Source organism: Semicossyphus pulcher, unplaced genomic scaffold, assembly GCF_022749685.1.
Source record: "Semicossyphus pulcher isolate SPU_LCO1_2020_fin unplaced genomic scaffold, fSemPul1.0.p SCAF_10, whole genome shotgun sequence".
Taxonomy (NCBI): domain Eukaryota; kingdom Metazoa; phylum Chordata; class Actinopteri; order Labriformes; family Labridae; genus Semicossyphus; species Semicossyphus pulcher.
The window spans coordinates 13,786,188-13,805,058 of NW_027211604.1; the positions used below are offsets into that span (position 1 = coordinate 13,786,188).

Here is an 18,871-nt window from a genome sequence, read left to right on the forward strand (position 1 = left end):
CTCCGTCTCTTTGTTGCCATCTCCTCTTCGCTCTGCTCATCTTACACCCTATTGGTCCATCCAGCCCCCTCCCATTTTCACAGCAGCCACTCAGCTTGTACAATCTCTCTGTATCTCTTGCCTCCTAAGAGCCCCCCTCTCCCTCTCTCTCTTTTCCCTCTCTCTCTTTCTATTTCTCCCTCAGTGCTTTCCCTCCCGCTAGCACACACATACATGCCAGATCCTGATCACACACACACACACACACACACACACACACGCCCTGCTCCTGCCTCCCTCTCTGTGTGAGGTGCTTTTTTCTCGCTCTGGCGATGTCGGCTTTTGCGGACGTGTGTCGCTCCCTGTGGAGGAGGAGAGCGCGCTGAAACTTCCTGGTACCACTCTCTCATCTGTCAGGAACCCGCTGTAAGTAAATCTTGCCTCTCCCACCTCATTCCTTCATCCTCCACTACCTCCATCTCACCCTGTTCTCTCCTTGGCAGAGGGTCCTTCTGTCACGTCTTTCTCCATCCCTCTCTCCTGGCTCCCCTCCCTCCCACATGCAGCCCATGTTGTCCGTATGCAAACTAACGCCGCAGGCCATGTCCTGGCCTGTGATTGGTTTGGACTGTGCAGGATAACCTGAAATTATGTGCTGCTTGTGTACGTGATTGTGCCCTGACTGTGATTATATATGAGTGGGGAGAAAGGCTGCAGTTATCTGTGCTGGAGAGATGGAGTGGTGATTTTCTGGTGTGATTGCAGGCTGGCGGACACTCAAAATAATCATTCATGGCTTGATGCAGCATGTTTGAATGGGATAAGAGCTTATTTTAATGTAGAAATAAAGCACATATTATCTATAACACTTTATATAATAAACAACCAAACCTTTGCAGACAGGTGAAAACCTCCTTAGGTCAATAAGTTTGGTGATTTTTGCAACTTTTGATGATACTTGTTTTGTGCATTAAGCAATTTCTGCAACATGTCAGTCCCAGGAAAACCCCTAAGAACTCCTTTACAAGTATCAATAATGCATTGACGCCAGGCTTAGAGAAAAGACATTTGAACTTTGAACTCAGTCGGAGAGATTGGTTCAGGAAGATTAGACCCGATTTCATGCTGTAAAGTGCTAAGATACAGATAATGACGTCACAAGCAGCAAACTTTAAGTGTGTGTCCAACAACACAAGACTTCGTAGACGACCGCAACAGACGTGTAATAAGTTGTGCATGTTCGTGTAGAAAGGCTGCGATTGAAGCGGTGATCCAGGGGCACCTCTGGGTGCTGTGGGAGGGGGGGGAGTGGAGGCTGGAATGTCCAGCTGGCATGAGAGGAATGTCACCGGAGCTGCTGGGAGCTGTGAGAGTCAGGAGAGGAGAGACGTGAACCTGACCACATGCTTTATGATTAATTGAACTGTCGTCAGGACCACCGTAACGTTCAGCCCACTCGTAGCTGTCACCTCCAGGGTTTGGGTCTGTTACAGTGCTGATGATGTCGGTGTCGGAGCTGTCGCTACACTTTTGATCATTCTGCTGAATCAGGTATGGAATGAGGGATGTGGAGCCAAGCAAGCCTTTGTGCATTTAGAGGTGTTTATTCTTTCGTCTATCGGCTTGTCTTGTTATGACACTTCTTATACAAGCATAATAGAGATGACATCTTTATGTGAATGAGTGAGAGATTTTTGGCTATAGCAGCAGCACCTCCTCCTCCACTCAGCATGGTCAAGCAAATGTTAGTGCAAGTTTATGTCGACTTTGATATGAGCTCATCAAACAGTGAGGGGAAGTCTTCATGACAAACTTGTACTCACTATCGAACAAGTTCAGCTCAGCCTCATCAAGGCTGACTTTTAACTTTGCAGAGCAAGTCCTCTGAGTGATCTGAAAGCTTCATCTGGGGCCCGTCTGAGGTCAGGCTAATTGTTATTACCCTCCGCTGTGATGGCTAATAAAGCCTTAATGAAGTTTTATTGATTTTTCCAAATATTCATCTCCAACCTTTCCATCACCGTCCTGCTCTCATGATGAAGATGGTAATGATGATAACACTTGAGTGTCTGCCGTTCTTCCTGCTTCACAGCAGTTTGTTTTCAGCATCAAATCAGAGACAGGATAGAAAGAGAGATGTGACACATTACAATCAGAAAACAGTGCAAGGCCTTTCAACGTACACTGGAGCTTGGATTAAGCTCCGTATTTAGTTTTAGGATTGACAGGTGAACAGAAGAGTCCTACAGTCTAAATATATTCAGATGTAGAACTATGTATCTCTGCTTTTGAGCTGGCAGCGCCCACGACCCGCTTCTCACCGGTGCTAACTGTTGCTAGGTTACGAAAGTTGTCTTGCGTCACTTCCGCACCATTAGGCTAGTTTTTAAATCGCTCTGTTTGCTTAATATTTGCTTTTATTCATGGACATTTTACGAAGATGTATGGCATCAGCAGTCCCCGAAAGGATTAGCTTCTCCTCCACCATTGTTATTGACAGAGTTTATATCTGAGAGCCGAGGCAGTTTTTGCGCTTAATTTGCTAAGCGCTAAAAACACTGAACTGGTTTTGGATAGAAACGTGCGCTGCCAACACAAAAAAACGCCGTTAGAAGACACAGGTTGTTGTGCTGTTCAGAACATTGTTTTGGGCCATGGCCAACCTTAACATGTGTTTATTTATAGGCTGTTTTGTACAGTTTACTACAACCTTTGAACTTATTTTAATACAGGGGAGTTTTGACTTTAAAGTAGAGTAAAAATATGAAGAATAGTTTGCTGGGGCGGCTGTGGCTCAGTGGTAGAGTCGGTCGTTTTTCAATCAAAAGGTTGGCGGTTTGATCCCTAGCTACCTTAGTCTACATTTCGAAGTGTCCTTGGGTGAGACACTGAACCCCACATTGTGCCCCGTGGCTTAGTGTGTGCACGTGATGAGTGATTGACAGTCGGACACTTTACATAGCAGTTGAAGTCATGGTGGTTATTACACGCTTTGTATTTGATGTCACAGGTTTAGTAGGCATACACACTTTATGTTATATGTACTTCATATTTAAGTTTATGTGGATTTTATGCATCACTTACAAAAGATTTCCTCATCTAGGCCACAAAATGTCACGTTAAAGTTGAACATTTGAATTTGGGGGCTGATAGCGATAGTGATTCTGCCGGCACAGCTGCTGTCTCAAAGAAACGTCACTCTTCTTGTTTGATCAAGATATGTGAGTCTGCATGTTTTGCATTTGGTGAGGAATAAATATATGACGGCATGTCTGTGCGTTGGCTGATGGCATTCAGATCTCCAGAAGCATGTTCCACTATATTTACTGTGTATCGTGGGGAGGGGAGGGGGGGAGCCATGTGGTGAAAGCTCAGAGACGGAGCTGAGAGATGCAGTCATGTCATGTTGGATATATTTAGACGGATCCCTCAGGGGGGGCTCGGTAATAGCACGGGCCATATTGTGCCATTTCTTGAGCATTCCATAAAACATCTGCAACAACACAGCTTTATCTGACACGGTTTGGCCTGTTCCTAAAGTCAGTCAAACAAACATTCATCCCATTAAAGACACAGTTCTTTGGGAACAGTTTAAAAAGTACTTACTTAAGTTACTTCATCATGTCGTGCAAACTCATGTTCTTCTTTCCCATTAGTGTTACATTTACATTGCATTACAATGCAGCGTTTACATTCACACACTGCGTATTCCTTCATCGGGTTCTGTTTTCCATCTCCACTTGCAATCCTGACCTTTATCATGAGGCAGAGATTTGTGTGCTGATGCTTCATAACAAGCTACGATCCAAAGGTCCAAAGCAGAACATGTTCAGGATACCAATGTGCACTATATCACCCCTGTTAGATGTAACGCTCCTGTTCTCTATACATACAACGGCAGCACAGATTAGCGACACCCGCTGACCTGTTAAACAATGCACTATTGATGTTCCTGTGTTCACTGTCTTGATAGTAATCGTTGAAGCAGCCATGCATTGGTTCATTACTTCTTCAAGGACACAAATGCTCCCGTATATATAGGCCCTGTTTGTATGTAAAGCAGCATCCGTTAAATCTTTCTTAATAGGGTGAAACCAAATCATATTTTCGGTTAAATACACAACTTTCAGTATGTATGATCACAGCTAGAAGGTCCCTAGTTCAAACGTCGGTCCGGACGAAGTGGGCCTCTCTGTGTGGTGTGAAGTTTGCATGTTCTCCCCCTCCGGGTACTCGTGCTCGTAAGGTTCATTGGTGACTCTAAACTGTGTGAGTGTGAGCGTGAAAGGTTGTCTCTGTCTCTCAGCCCTGTGATTGACTCGCGATCAGTCCAGAGTGTACCCCGCCTCTCGCCCAATGACAGCTGGGATCGGCTGCAGCTCCCCCGTGACCCTGAACAGGATAAGCGGTATAGATAAAGGACGGATGGATGGGTAATGTAGTAGTGTGTTTAGGGCTAAAGAACATAAGGTTACATAGCGACCAGAAAGCCTGTAATTTAGTCATTAACTGTGGATTAAAGATGATGTGTTAGAGCACTTTGTGTCAGGATGCCGTCCTGGGATCAGATTTAAACCACTTATAATCAGCTTTAATCGAACCTCAGTAAATAAAAATGCTAAATAAGCCCTGTCACTATATTTAAATACAGATAGGCACCACATTTGCGATGTGAAACCCTCCAACTGAACTCTCTGTGTTTGGGAAAATCCTGATTTGTTGTCCGTGTTCTGTTTTCCCCTCTGCTGTCATGTCGTGTGTGTGCACCTGTGTGTCTCTGTGTGCTTGCGTGCCAGAGTGTGAGCCGTGTGTTAATATGTTGATTCAGGCGGTTCCTGTGACACATTCCTGCCCGGCTTTGGCTCAGATCAGACAGGCTGATAATTTTAGCCGCGCTTGTGTCAGTCAGTGCGGCTGTGTGGGGACGGCAAAAAGAGGGGGTACCGTCCTGGAACATTTGTCATCCCCTACATCATCCGTGCTGCAGGACTGTACGTGATAGATGTGTGTTAGTCAGCAGACGGGGCCTTGAATGTAGCATCATAAATGTGGAGCCTGCAAAAATAAAAGCTCTCTGCAAAACAGTGCTTTTATTTTGGCAGCAGGAGCGTGCAAAAGGTCACGCTTGGTGCAGAGTTTGGCACATGTGCGAATCATAAATCAGCTGACCTATCGGCATGACGAACTAATCAGGGAACTTCTAATCGCTTAAAGTAAATGGATTTCCTCCCTGTTAGGAATCCGAGCCGTCAGCACATGTATGATTCAAGTAGAGGGTTTTTAATTATGTCTGTGTAAGAGGAGCAGACTCGTACTGACGCAGGCTAAAGTGAAACACCAGGTCACGTTACATAAAAAACAACAACTCTTCCATCCTACACTGAGTTTGATTCTGTGTGTTCCTGTGATGTGAAGGGCATGAGAGCAGAGCGCCAGTGGCTGAGTGCTTTTATTCCGCTTGTTTTCTGGATATTTGGCTCTTACATAAACCGCATTTCGACCTCTCTGGAAGCACCCGACTCATGACAAACATCCAAACTTCCCACGTACTTGTATAAACAAACACTCCTCACAAAGACATGGACGGCCCGCTTAACCACCCGAACCATCGCTGTGGTGTGAGTTCTGTTACGCCATGTGTCAGGGAGCTGTTTATGTTAATATATGTTGGGCTGCAGGCGTCTATTCCCTCAGTTATTTAAAGAAACAAATTATTTCAGGATCAGCTCCTTCACCCTGTAGCACATGCTCCTCTTCGCTCTCTGCAGGGAGAGAGGAGAGGCTGCAGAATGTGTGCATCATGTAATATTCCCTTTGAATGTATTTAACTTTAAACACACGCTTTGATATGTGGATTTATGTCTTGTGCTTAGACCGTTGTTTTAAAGGATTATAACTGTCCGTGTGAATTCTTTTGATGTTCGGATGATGCAGGAATAATGGACGTCAATGTCAAGTGGATTTGTTTGGTATTTATATTTCAGATAAGAGCAGAAAGAAGGAGGATTTTACCTAAATTCGGTCGGATATGAAGAGGTTGTGACAGGATGAGTGGTTGCACACACACACACACACACACACACAGGCTCTGCAGGGATGTGAAGGAGCCTGTATCTGATGGCTCTATCTCTCAGCGGAGTCGTCTGCCTTGATGCTCTTCATGTCAAGAATCTCTTGATGAAGTTGTGTTTGTAGCAGAGTGAACGGTTGGCTGCACACGGTCACAGAAACACATTTAGTTAGTGTTGTTTATTTTGGACCTGTCAGGAATTAAAATATCAGCACTTGACTCGAGTATATCTGTTTTGTGAGACACTTTAATTCCTTACTTTGACTTACTAATACGCAACTACATTTACCTCTTAGCTACTTTACGTTGTTGGTTCTTCTTTTTAATACTATTTTTCTTTTTTAGCTGTTAACAGGATGCATAGTGAAGAGGTGATGTGATTGTTTGTGCTTATGTAACATTAATTACTGTCATATGAAGATGGTGACACTTTGTTTTAGTACTGTTTATGCACTACAGGTTAGCCTATAGTTGGTAATAATAATTTTGTAGAGAAAACTAATGCTACATTCCCCAGTATTCATATGTATTCATACAACAGTTAGTTCCGACCAATGGCTGTATATATAGATGGACAACGCATCTCCATCTGCTCTCATGGTACAAAATGTAAGCTAAAATAGCCCTGTGATTGGCGCTGCCATCTTGCAATGGTGACGTCATTTGGACGCCAGAGTCTGCACAGTAGAGATCAGCGGCTGGAGCTGCCGTAGCCACTTCTGCTAACCGAAACACACACTTAACTATCCTGCACATCGTTGTGTTTAACATCAGAACAGCTTTATGTTGGTCTGAGGTTAACTTTCACTGATATGTAAACTTCAATGACTTTTAGTTACGTCTCCTCTCGTCGTTCCTCCTCTACTCTGCTAATCCAGAACAGATCGGCTGCAGTATTTATCAGCAGAGCTGTCAGTCATCCTTTTTTACAGCATCAAATAACTAATTAAAAATAAACTTGGATGTAAATCAGCATGATAAGAACTAACTATAATGACAGAAACCCTGTTTGAGAAACATTTATTTGATGTGTATTTTGATTTTATAGTTTGACTCATGTCCCATCTGTTAACATGGAGGAGGCGGGCTTTATGACCTATACTGCAGCCAATCAGCAGGGGGCAATAGAGATGTTTTGGTTTCACTTTTAGGGAGCTGTCATGTCGTCCATCTTTTTATACAGTCTATGGTTCCGACCAATCTGATTGGACACGAGGCATTCTATGAGTGTTGATTTAGAGTACGACATCACTGGGACTCTACTGTGTGTATCACTCCACCTCAGCCAGGTGCTCTGAATACTGTTTATTAGTTGAGTTGGTGGAGCAAAAAATACTAACTGTTGTTGCCTGTTACTTTTTACTACTGTTTGCCGCTTGTATAACTGTTGTATAAAAGCAATATCACACTTGCAGTTGTAATGTTGTACTGAATATCAGCACGGCTGTGTTTATCTTCGACACGAGGCCACAGCAGTGATGATATTCAGTACAACTTCATTCCCTCTTGTGTCATATTGCTTAATTTTTATTGTACGCAGACAGAAATATTGATCATGTTTTCGCCCAGGCTCTACAAGTTCCCTTCTTTTTATCCTTTCACTTTTGCAGTGTGCATGCATGCATAGTTTCCCTCAATCTTTCTTTGACCTGACTGATGTCCAACTCACTGCTAAAACTTGCCCAGGAAAATATAAATGTGGGCTCTTTCTTGTCTGTGTGCCGCAAATCATTTCATTTGCTTTCGCAGGAAATTGGACCCGATGACAGGCTTTATTGAAATTGCCAATCTTCTCAGTGACATTCTCTTTGCTTATGTCGGTCAAAGAGAGGCAGCTGTATTAATCTGAGACTGTTTCACAACCAGTTATAAAACTCTTTACATCCCGACAATAAGTAATAAATCAAATGCTTTGACTTAAGAAAGAGAAAAAAAGTCCATAAATCTATCTAACCATGTCTGTCACAGCACGGGCCTGTAATCAGGGTGTGCAATCCCTTCATTAAGACCAAAGGAAATGATTCGATGGCTTACCTGCCTGTCTATCTACGTACCGGCCTCGCTGCACGCACTCTGCCTGTAACCGTTGGATACAAAATCTATCCTACACTTGCCAGTGTCTACCCAAGCTTCAAACTCATCAGGAATAAATGCAGTCATACTCTAGTGAAGTTACGGCCGTGATCACCTAAGACGTGATTTCCTTCTGCTACTTTACAAGATGCTGGGGAAATCATATGTGATACCTCTAACTTACTACAGAATGGGACAACTACTTCCTCTGCCTTTACATGTATGTAAAACAAAAGCTGTTTGTGTGGAGTTGAGCACTCTCACACACCTGCTTTCCCTGAGGCCAGCTGTGGTGTACAGACAGCTGCGAGGCTGCCAGAGCCTGTGAAAGGAAGCGTCACTTTTTTCTTCTGAACCCATCAATCAATCAGCGATTTGTGCAGCAGACCTGCGTGTTTACTACGAGCTGCAAACATCCAGCGTCTGTCTTACAACGCTATCGTCTCTAATGTCTGCACTGCCTTATGATGTGTCTGTATGATGCATTTATGGTGTCAAAGCGTATGCATGAATATAAATAGCCAAGATGTTAGATACAAGCTGATATAAAACACAGCTTATTAGCAGCTCTGCAAGACTTATGTAGGTCAGCTGTCTTGTTTTCCATCCTTAACTTTTACATATGATCACACACGCTGGCAACCGTTAAAAGACGCTTATAACCCTGAGGATATGACGGCAATCTTTGGCGTGCTAATGCTTTAATAACCATGTATAAATGAATCTCAGATGTATAATATGTGCGTTTTCTGTAAAATGGTTTTAGCATGTGGATCCTTGTCGTGTGTTCCCGAGTCATTACTATGCTGGTCATCCGAGGATCCCTGTGCTTCCTGGCAGCGTGTGTGCAGCGCGGAGCACGTGCCTGCCAGTGGTGTGAAGGGGATGAGAAGTGATAGCTCTATATATAGAAGTATATGTATGTGCTTAAGACTGGACTGTGCATGGGAATGGAGGCTCGCTGAGCCTACTAACTAGGCTGGTCTGTACACGCTATCTATTAGCTCTCATGGACGTATATGTTTGTGAGGAGTGTATGAAGGTTTTAACCCTTGAAGTGTGTGTGTGTGTGTGTGTGAGCAGCTAAGGAGGAAAGGGGGAGGTGGGCTGTAGTGTGACTCAGATATAAAGAGCTGACTCTGTGTGTGTGAGTGAGGGTAACATGCCCGGAGCTGTCAGACTCTAACACCATCATGTTAGCCTAGAGATATCAGGATAGCGCTCGGTTACACAACAACCTTCCCGTTACCCATTAAGTGTGTGCGTGGAAATGTCCCGTTCTTTCCCTCTTTCCCCGTCTTCACTTTTTCTGAACAAGAAGATAATAAATTTAACCAGGCATCAGGTGTGTCGGCACATTGCTGAGCACCCTTAACCCCCCCGTTACTCACTCTCACCCTCACAGAACCTTTCTCCTCACAGTATTTGTCGACTCGTGTTGACACCCTCAAGGTGCATCGCGAAAACAATGTAGCACCAGCCTGAAGTGCGTGCGGATTTCATGGAAAACATCGCTATCATTACTATCTTTACTGTTGATGTTACGCCTTTTACTAACCCTGGGGCACAACGGCTTCTTTCAGCTGATGTTGCATAAGGCCTGAGTTAACTGCTGCGGTGGTTCTAATGTTTGTTCTCACTTAGAGCACCTGGAACCTCGGCTTGAATGAAGTGTAAATGAAATGTGTGTGTGATATTAAAATGAGTGTTTCATTGAGCTTCCACAGAAATCGTTGTTTTGACTTTCTGATTTGATAAAAGCAGATTTAATTTGAACTTTTTAAGGAGATACCGCACTGAAAGAGGTCAATAACTTTAAATAGCTTAGCTCAGTTGGTAGAGCAGGCGCCCCGTATACAGAGACTACAGTCCTCAGCGCACTGATTATATGTTTGGCTCCTGTTCTGTGATCATTTGTTGTATGTCACCCCCCTCTCTCTCCTCCAACAGCTCCTGGCTCTTTTCAGCTGTTCTGTATAACAAAGGCAAAAGCCAAAACAAAACAAAAACAAAGCACTTAAAACGTATTGCCAGTGTGTGGAACTTCGACCGCCCCCGACATACAAAGCTCAGCTTTTTCTCTGCAACTGTGGAGTCCTTTCTCCTACACAGATGCTGGACCCTGAAGCCCACCCTGCAGACGTCCCTGGATGGATGCTGTGTGTAGTTCTGAACATCAACCGGCCCATGACACCATCAAGGAGCTGTATGGGGGGTTATAGGTTGAGTGAGATAAAAGCATCCAGGAGGATGCGACTGGCCATTGGGAGTATATGTATATTTATATATATAGTATATATGTAGATGGACGACGCACCTACATCTACTCTAATACAAAATTGATGCAAAATTCCCCTGTGACGGGCGCTGCCATCTTGCGCTGGTGATGTCATTTGGAGCCAGAGCTGCGCAGTAGAGAACGGTGTGGAACTGCCGTAGCCATTTCCACCAACAGATACACACACTTGACTAACCGAAAAAAAACCGGCAAAGATCCCAAATGTGGGCGTATTTATACGTCTCCTCTCGCCGTTCCTCCTCTACTCTGCTAATCCAGAACAGATCGGCTGCAGGAGCCGTATTTGTCAACAGAGCTGTCAATCATCCTTTTTACACCATCAAATAACTAATTAAAAATAAACTTATCAGAAAAATAAACACTTGGACGTAAATCAGCATGATAAGAACTAACTATAATGACAGAAACCATATTTGAGAAACATTTATTTAAGGTGTATTTTGATTTTGTAGTTTGACTCATGTCCCATTGGTTAACATGGCTGGAGCCTGTCCCAGCTGTCATTGGGCAAGAGACGGGGTACACCCTGGACTGATCGGTAATCAGTCACAGGGCCGACATATGGAGACAGACAACCTTTTGACGCTCACACGCGCACCTACAGGCAGTTTAGAGTCACCAATGAGCCTAACGAGCATGTCTTTGGACTGTGGCAAATGTGCAAACTCACACAGAAAGGCCCACTTCGTCCGAACCTGATATTCGAACTAGGAACAAGCTGTGAGGCAACAGCGCTAACCTCTGCACCAGCATGCAGCCCTCAACAAAAGGCCTTCCTTTTATCAGAGGCAGTGGTCTTTCAATATCCAGAATTATGCAACGCAACACTTTCATTTACTTCTTATTCTCTCATTATCTACGCTCGTTTCCTGGATACATCTCTCCTATCAAATACTGTGTGCAAGTTTCTGGAGACTCATTGCCAGTGCTGCTGGTGGTTCATCTTCTTCTCCTGTAATAACTGCAGGAGTCGCACGTTCTGATAAAACTGTTGTTTCAGCAGAAAGCGCCGCAGTAAACCAATAATGCTGTGGGGCGCTCTCTGCAGGGAAGACAACAGTGGTTTTCTAAATGCTTCCCACGCTGGAGAAGAATTTGTAATATTAGTCTTGTCAGATAACACTTTGTCTAATTACTTCCTGTGTACAATGAAATGAGACATCCTATTAGATTGGTCTAACCTGTGGACATCTGTTTGTGGGAGGAAACGTACCCTCGCTTGGTTAACAGGTATGAAGTGTTTCATAACTACAACAGTTTGCAGAGATGTAATTCTCTGAGTGATGTTTTCATCCTCTTATCTGTTACTTCCTGTTCCGCCCACCGCAGCAGTCTGGCCTGGTGAGTTTTTAGGATGATGGGATTTGGGAAAGGTGTGCGTGGGTGTGGAGGAAACAGAGCCGGAAGAGAGGCTCAATCTGGACAGATTAACTGCAGATTGATGTTTTTTGTCGGAGAGTCGTCACCTCTGTGCTCCAGATTAAACTCTGCCCACTTCGTACTGACAGGGATCGGGCCCAAAACCGTGCGGTGACAAGATACTGGACTTTAAATTCAAAGTAATACCCCCATTTCAGCTGCAACTTTCCAGATCCCTGCAGAGGTGTAATTAGATTCTGTAATGCTCGTCTTTTTAAAGGTGACATCATGAATTATATAACTGTATGTTTTGTTTGGCTGCCCTGCATGTAAGAAGTTGTGACGTAATACTTCATAACTGTAACTTGAGGCCAGATGATCCAAATGTTCGGATGCCCGTCACCCCGTCAGCTGATCGTTACTCACACAGTTCCTAGCGTGCACAATATTTCACAGCAGATTTATGTGCACCACGTTCCTCGACACCAAACTCTGTTGGTCTTCTTCTTCTTCTCTGTTTCACCCTCTCTGTCCAGCACACATTTTTGGCCTATGATGCAATCCCTGCTAGTCTAAGTTCCCCGGCCAATCACAGCGCGGCAGTAGGAGGGTCATGCTTGTAAGCAGCACTGACAGAAGGAGGGGCTTTAAATTTTACAGCCCCTCCCTCTGTTGTCATCCCTGCTCAGAGTTTTTTTTGCAGTGTGCGTGTTGCTTGGGGAAAGCGAGAGAAGGGAAGGGGAAAAGGAAGAGTGGGCAGTAAAGGAAGAAGAAGTGGGCGTGTGCTGACTTTTTAGCGTAACAGAGCTGCCATGGAGCCTTCTAGACTGATCTGCTCCTCACTTCTGACAGTAGGTAGTCTTTCTGTTAACTCTGCGTGTGTGTTTGTCCTCTTATACAAGTTTGTGTGCATGTCTGACTGTACAGAATGAGCTCAGCTGCTAGCAGAGAGGAGTTTGTGTTTGTCCAAGCTGTCAGCACACATTTGTTGTTCCTGTACAGGTGCATGAGGGCTCATACTTTTGCTGCATTCCTTATTAAACTGCCTCCACGTCCCCTTTCCTGCCCTCTGTGTGAACTTGGAAGTTTAATTTCCTGTCGTGCCTACGGAACTTATTTTTTTTCTTACCCCGCTTATTTTCCATGTGTTTTATATAAGCAGCAAGTAGAGCAACAACAGAGGTTTCAGTGCAGAACGAGACAAAGAAAACTGTTACGTTTGTACTCATTTAAGCCAGCAGTGAATGGACGCATTGTGAGATGTGAGCTTGTTGTCACACACAAACACGCTGCACACATGACACGCTAACAATTAGATACACATTCAGAAGCTTTAATCCTGAGATTGTGCGGATTTAGTCAAGCAAAGGTCAAGGGAAACTTTACAGCATGTCGGGACCAGAGGAATTATAACACATTTCATTTTGATGGTATTAGCTGGCAGCTCTCTGCAGGATGTGTCCCCTCATATTTCACTGTTTGAAGCTTCCTGCAGTCCTGCCCAGGCTTGGCTTTATCCCATCCTGCTGCCTCTAACTGCAGAGCTGAGAGTCTGAATCTCAACGTCTTTACTCACTTTATAAAACTTTTTTAAACTCTTCATTTAAGCCTTTCAGTTCCTTCTTTGTCATGGTTACTTTAAGGCATCAAAAAAAGCATCATGTCATGTCCTACTTAAGAGTTTAAGTGGGCATGAATGATTCTGGAGCCAGGTCAGATCACAGTCTGTTGAATGCATATGACTGTGAACGTACCCACCCACTCGTGTGCATGCATGCATGACTGTACTGGGTTGTTGCACCATGATTTCATTGCTATTTTATGTTTCTGCTATTGACAGTAATGATGGAACATAAAAGACTTTCATGCGTCAGCTAAACTGAAATACATCCAATGGGAGTGTTCATGTTTAATATTGCACATGGTGGGGCTGCACATTCATTGTTATCGCAAAATGAGCATTTGTAATAAATACATCGCAAAAGTCTGAATTTATCGCAATAAATATGGAAGATTATTTTATGTAAACAAGCCCCGCTTTCTCAATAAGCATGTGTAAAATGTTACTTTGAGACCATTTTGATGCAATAAGATAAAGACCATTATTACACGGCCTTGTTAAATGTTCTGATTGGTCAATAAGCAGACTGTTGCTATGTATAACAGACCGTTGCTATGGATGGAGTTCTAACCTCAGAGGCTGAAGGACGATTTAAGTCAACATTTTGTGTCAAATTATGGATTTTAAGTAAGTAGTGTAATAAACGGGATAATGTATAGCGAGCGCAACAATCACCGACTCGCTATACATTAGAGCCATCACGGGGGGGTGCGATCCTCGCCGTGACTTATTAAATTGCTCCTTTTTTAAAATTCCATTCCTTTTTTCAGCACCCGACTTGTGTTAACGAAATCTGTCACGCTCTCGTGCGGCCAACATTGTTCTCTCTTCTCCTTCATCCTTCAGCGACCAGCAAGACGGAGCACGCACAACCTAACGACGCAATATTGAAAATGAAAAATTAGATTTTTAAGTATGCATGCTGGAATTTCATTTCAGAGTCATGGTAAGTCAACAACAGTCTTGAAAACGTTATATATGGTTAAAAAAAAATGCAGGATGCAAAGCCTGGGTTGCCAGGTCCACGGTTTTCCTGAGGAATTGGGCTACTTTTCAAGTGTTGCTGCGGACGTTGTGTGGGGCCCTTTAGAGGCGCGACGCCCTGTGCAGTTGCACACTTCGCACAGCCCATGTGATGTTTCTGCCCTCAGATTAATTGGTGTCTATTTAGGGATGACATTTTTTTTTTTTTGATATGTTGCATACCCAGGTATCGTAAAACATGCAGAACTGCATATAGACATATAAACTAAGAGTTAAAGTTAATAAGCACTCTTTAATATTGTTTTTCTATTGCACTGTATAATGTTATCGTGATATTAAACAATGTTATCGCACACTGCAAAACGTTCTCATATCATGCAGGTCTAGCACGTGGTCCAGTTACAAATACAATTTTTAAAAAAGTTTTGAATTTGTGCTACTTTTTTTCCATCCTCATGTTTTGAGAAAGATTTATTTTCTGGGATTTATTTGGCTTAAGATTCTTCTCTTTCCGTGGTCCACCTAATAATAGTATAAAGTAAACAAATGGACATCAGCCCCTTCCCTCTGCAGCAGCCCTAAGTACCCCGCTCTTATTTTAGTTGCACTGTCATTGCTTCCTTAAACATGTGTCTAAATTTAGACGGCCGTCATTACAGAAGATATTAGTATCAGTGTGTTCTAGCACAGGTATGTGAAGAAGTGTGTGAACTGTGCTGAAGCAAACAGGACATCCTGCTGTTGATCCTTCTTTAGTTCTGCGTTGTACTGCGAGACATTCAAGCGTCTTTTCATCCGAAACAATCAGAGACAACTGGAAATACCAGTTTCAACTTATACAGAACAATGCATATTTTGATTGAACACAAGCTACTTACCGGTGATCGCTTCCTTCAGACAGCAGGCCCGTCCCTAAGTGTGAATGAGACATGTCGTTCTGCTGGTAGACAGCTTAAGAAGTGACCTGTACTCTCCCAGTCTGGACACTGTGTCATTTGATCCTCTGTTTGTGTGTTTGTGTGTCTGTGACAATAGGGCCTGAGCAGAGATGGGACATGGGGGATTGAGTGCTGTATTAGATGCAGCAGTGACAGATGTGCAGACAGGGAGGAGGGAGGGGGGTCTGCGGGGGGATGATGATTATCAGTGTGTCTGTTTTTGTGCATCAGTGTGTGTGTGTCTGTGTCACTGAGTGTGTAATGGTCATAAGTACTGTATATGTAAAGGCCAGGCATGTTTTGCTGCTCCTCGATCATCCCTGCATCTGTATGAGAGCACGTCTGTGTCTGAAACATGAATTATACATGTGTTGACCTACTCAGAACATGCGGCTAAAGCCAGATAGCAACACAGAGATAAAAATGGCAACACAGGGTTTATTAAAGGCGACATGTTTAAGCCACAGGTCATGTCAGGTGAAACGGTTTTCCTTATTGACATGTTGTCACGGCCTTTTGTCCCTGTCATCAAAACAAATCATTGCTGCTAACGGTATGTGTGTGTTGAATTATTCAGACTGGTTAGTACCTGATCTTACACTTCATTTACACACTAATGAGAACACGCTGTAACATACAGCCTATGTGCTCAGGCCAGCACTGATGAATGTAAAAAATGGGCCACGTTGGAGACAGCTCTGGTTTGTGTTGCTAGGCAGAATATCTTCACCTTGCAGCCGTATTTCTATACGTTACAATGACGATGTTGCCCAAAGCGACGTAGATCTGAGAGTTAATGCAGCACAATCAAGGATCTAGGAGGGAACAGCGTGAGTACGTGCCAACAAACAGCTTCAAGTGTGATCAGACACAGGTGCAGACACAGAGGCCGTGCACAGGGTGTGTAGAAGATAATTAATGTTTTTTTTTAATCATCATTAACAACATCAACAACGGGGTGCTGGTTATAGCCCAGTTGGTGGAGCAGGCGCCCCATGTGCAATGGCACACTGATCGCAGGTTTGACTCCCGATCTGCCGATCATATGGTGCATGTCATCCCCCGCTCTCTACGCCCCACATTTTCTGTCTCTCTTCAGCTGTCTGATCCAGTTACGTCGTCATTGTCATGAACATCAATATCATCAATATCATTAAGTGTGGAGGAGTTGAATAATGAATGAGATGATGTAAATGGGCTCATGTTTGTGTATGTGTGTGTGCATAAAGCAATCCAACAGGTCCCTTGCATCAGGAGTGTGTATTTATTGTTTAAATGTACCTTTGTGGCTTGGAAAGCTTGTTTAAATGCGTTGGTATTGATTTGTAATATAAAACTCCACTTTAACCACAGACTGCACCTATCTTTCAGTTACAAGCCGTCTACTTTCTTGTGTTGCCCTGCGTTGGTGTCAGCTGAGAGGTTAATCAAAACCAAAGCACATGGCCTGACTGGTTTGTCTACATCTGCTGCTGTCTGCACACTCGAGACTGCTGCATGCTTCTGTTTCACACAGCTCCCTTTCAGGGGGATTTTGCCCGGTGTTAATCCAGAAATAACCCCACAACAATGGGCATGTTTTTTTTTTTCTTTTTCAATTAATCAAGGAATTAAACCGCTTTGTTCACTTTGGTTCCTGGTACCTCATGTGCTAAGTTTGCTGAGCATTAGCCACCCTGAAATGACACTAACAAGAAGAGTTTTTATTGCCAAAAATAGTCATGCATGTGTCTTTGTCTCTCTGCAGGATAACTGCTGTCGTTGTCTGCGGCTCTAAATGTCGTCTGCCATGGCGAAGCGTGAGGCTGGGAGCACCAGCCCTGTGGTGCGTCAGATAGACAAGCAGTTTCTGGTCTGCAGCATCTGTCTGGATCACTACCGCAACCCCAAGGTCCTGCCATGTCTGCACACCTTCTGTGAAAGGTAACTAACATTTCTGCTTCAATGAAAACTAGCCAAAAGTCCTGTTAAACTACACTTCCCTCAAGCCAATGCCAACGTCTGCTACATGTAGCTCTTTGTAGCCGTGCAAAAAAGGCGAGACAACAACATTTCTACCGTAGCTATTTCCCTGCCAGCACTCATCCTCCCATCCTATTACTGAGGAATTCCTGTCAAATTTACATGTCCCCAAGTAGAGGAACCTCATCTATTGCAAATCCCTACCCGCAATTAAACAGCTCAGAGCACTTCTCCTCACCGTCTCCGCCGGGATAAGTGCATTCCTCGGCATCAGGGACCATTAAAGAGTCTGAGAAAAGGCTCATTGTTAGGGGACACATCTACCGTCCCTCAGAAAGATGACACCCCCTCAAGCCATACTTAGTGCGGCCTTGTCGTGCCGAGCCAGGCAGAGGAGGCTTTTGGAAAGCTTGTTGTTGGTCAGGATGGAGATAGAAAAGAGAGGTATGTTGCTAGGTACAGAGGATTATGATTCAAACTGGTTTACTTCTAAACCTATGATCAGACAAATATTTAGGGAGTAGTTCTGAATAGCCACAGAGAGTTACGGTATAAATCCTTTTTCCAAGCAGTATGAGGGCCAGTTAAACCGGAGGGCGAGTTTAATCCCCCGGTTTAACTGGATGGCATGTGATCTGGAGCCCTGCTGAGGTGAACAGATTTTTGTCTGGAGCTGTACATGATGTTGCCAGACAGATGTTGTAATACCAAATGGGTTGATGTAGTTTTAGGGGGTTTTTAGAGCTGAGCTGTGGGGAACCCATGCTGAGTTTGGCCTGTTTGGTATGCTATTGTATCACTTTTATTTGTGCTCCTTTTCCCCCCTCTCAATGCGATTATATGTCTTTGGGAATGCAGCCTTTAAAATCCTTATTGTGTGCTAACTTGTCAGAGATCAAGATCATGAGTTTGCCCTTTGCCGAGGGTTATGCCACTGTTTAATATGATTTTAAAATGAATTTGTCTTGAACCCTCCTCCAACATGGAGAGAAGGAAAGGTAGCTTTGCAATGTATGTAGTAACACAGATGTAAATTAGCCTATAGCTAACTCTGGCCCAACAGTTGTGTTGTGCACGGCCCCCGTTAAAAAAAACTAAACTAAACTAAACATATTTCTTTACAATAGGAGTTAAGTTTTGCAGTGTTCACCATATTCACATGGCAGCCTTTTTTCCTCTGACATCACGCTCTGGATGGTAACTCCAGATGGCTAAACATAAAACGTAGGCAATCTCACAATTGCTATTTCACTGCTTCCTTGAACAGCAATTTAAAAGACAAGGAATAGTGAAAACCTGGAGGGACATCGGCCATATTTCAATGTAAAACAACATATTTGATAACCAATTAGCTTCCCTTGCTAGCTGTTAGCTTAGTTAGAAAGCAGCTAATGTTAGCATAAACCAATTCTTAGCCAACATTACTGTTTGACAGTATTACATGATACCAATTCTTTGCTAACAGTCAAGTTAGCTAGAAATGGTTGAATTCTATTGTTAGCTCTTATAGTAGCTAGCTAGTTGTCACCTTGAAATATGGCACTATTTCTCTGTTTGTTTTTTTACCACCCATAGTCTTTTCAGTT

At 43.6% G+C, this 18,871-nt stretch overlaps 1 protein-coding gene across 3 annotated transcripts in view; it reads left to right on the forward strand.

The window, feature by feature from the left end:
* Nucleotides 1-378: 378 nt before the first annotated feature.
* The window catches only part of trim3b (tripartite motif containing 3b), a 29,522-nt gene continuing 11,029 nt past the window's right edge, over nt 379-18,871 (forward strand). For 2 of the 3 annotated variants that reach the window (XM_069669628.1, XM_069669647.1), the window contains exons 1-2: nt 12,548-12,631; nt 17,071-17,246. In XM_069669628.1, coding sequence (XP_069525729.1) covers nt 17,101-17,246 — 146 coding nt within the window. In that variant the 5' untranslated portion in view covers nt 12,548-12,631; nt 17,071-17,100. Of the gene's footprint in view, nt 406-12,547; nt 12,632-17,070; nt 17,247-18,871 lie in introns of those variants that run through there. The other variant, XM_069669636.1, reaches the window with a different exon arrangement.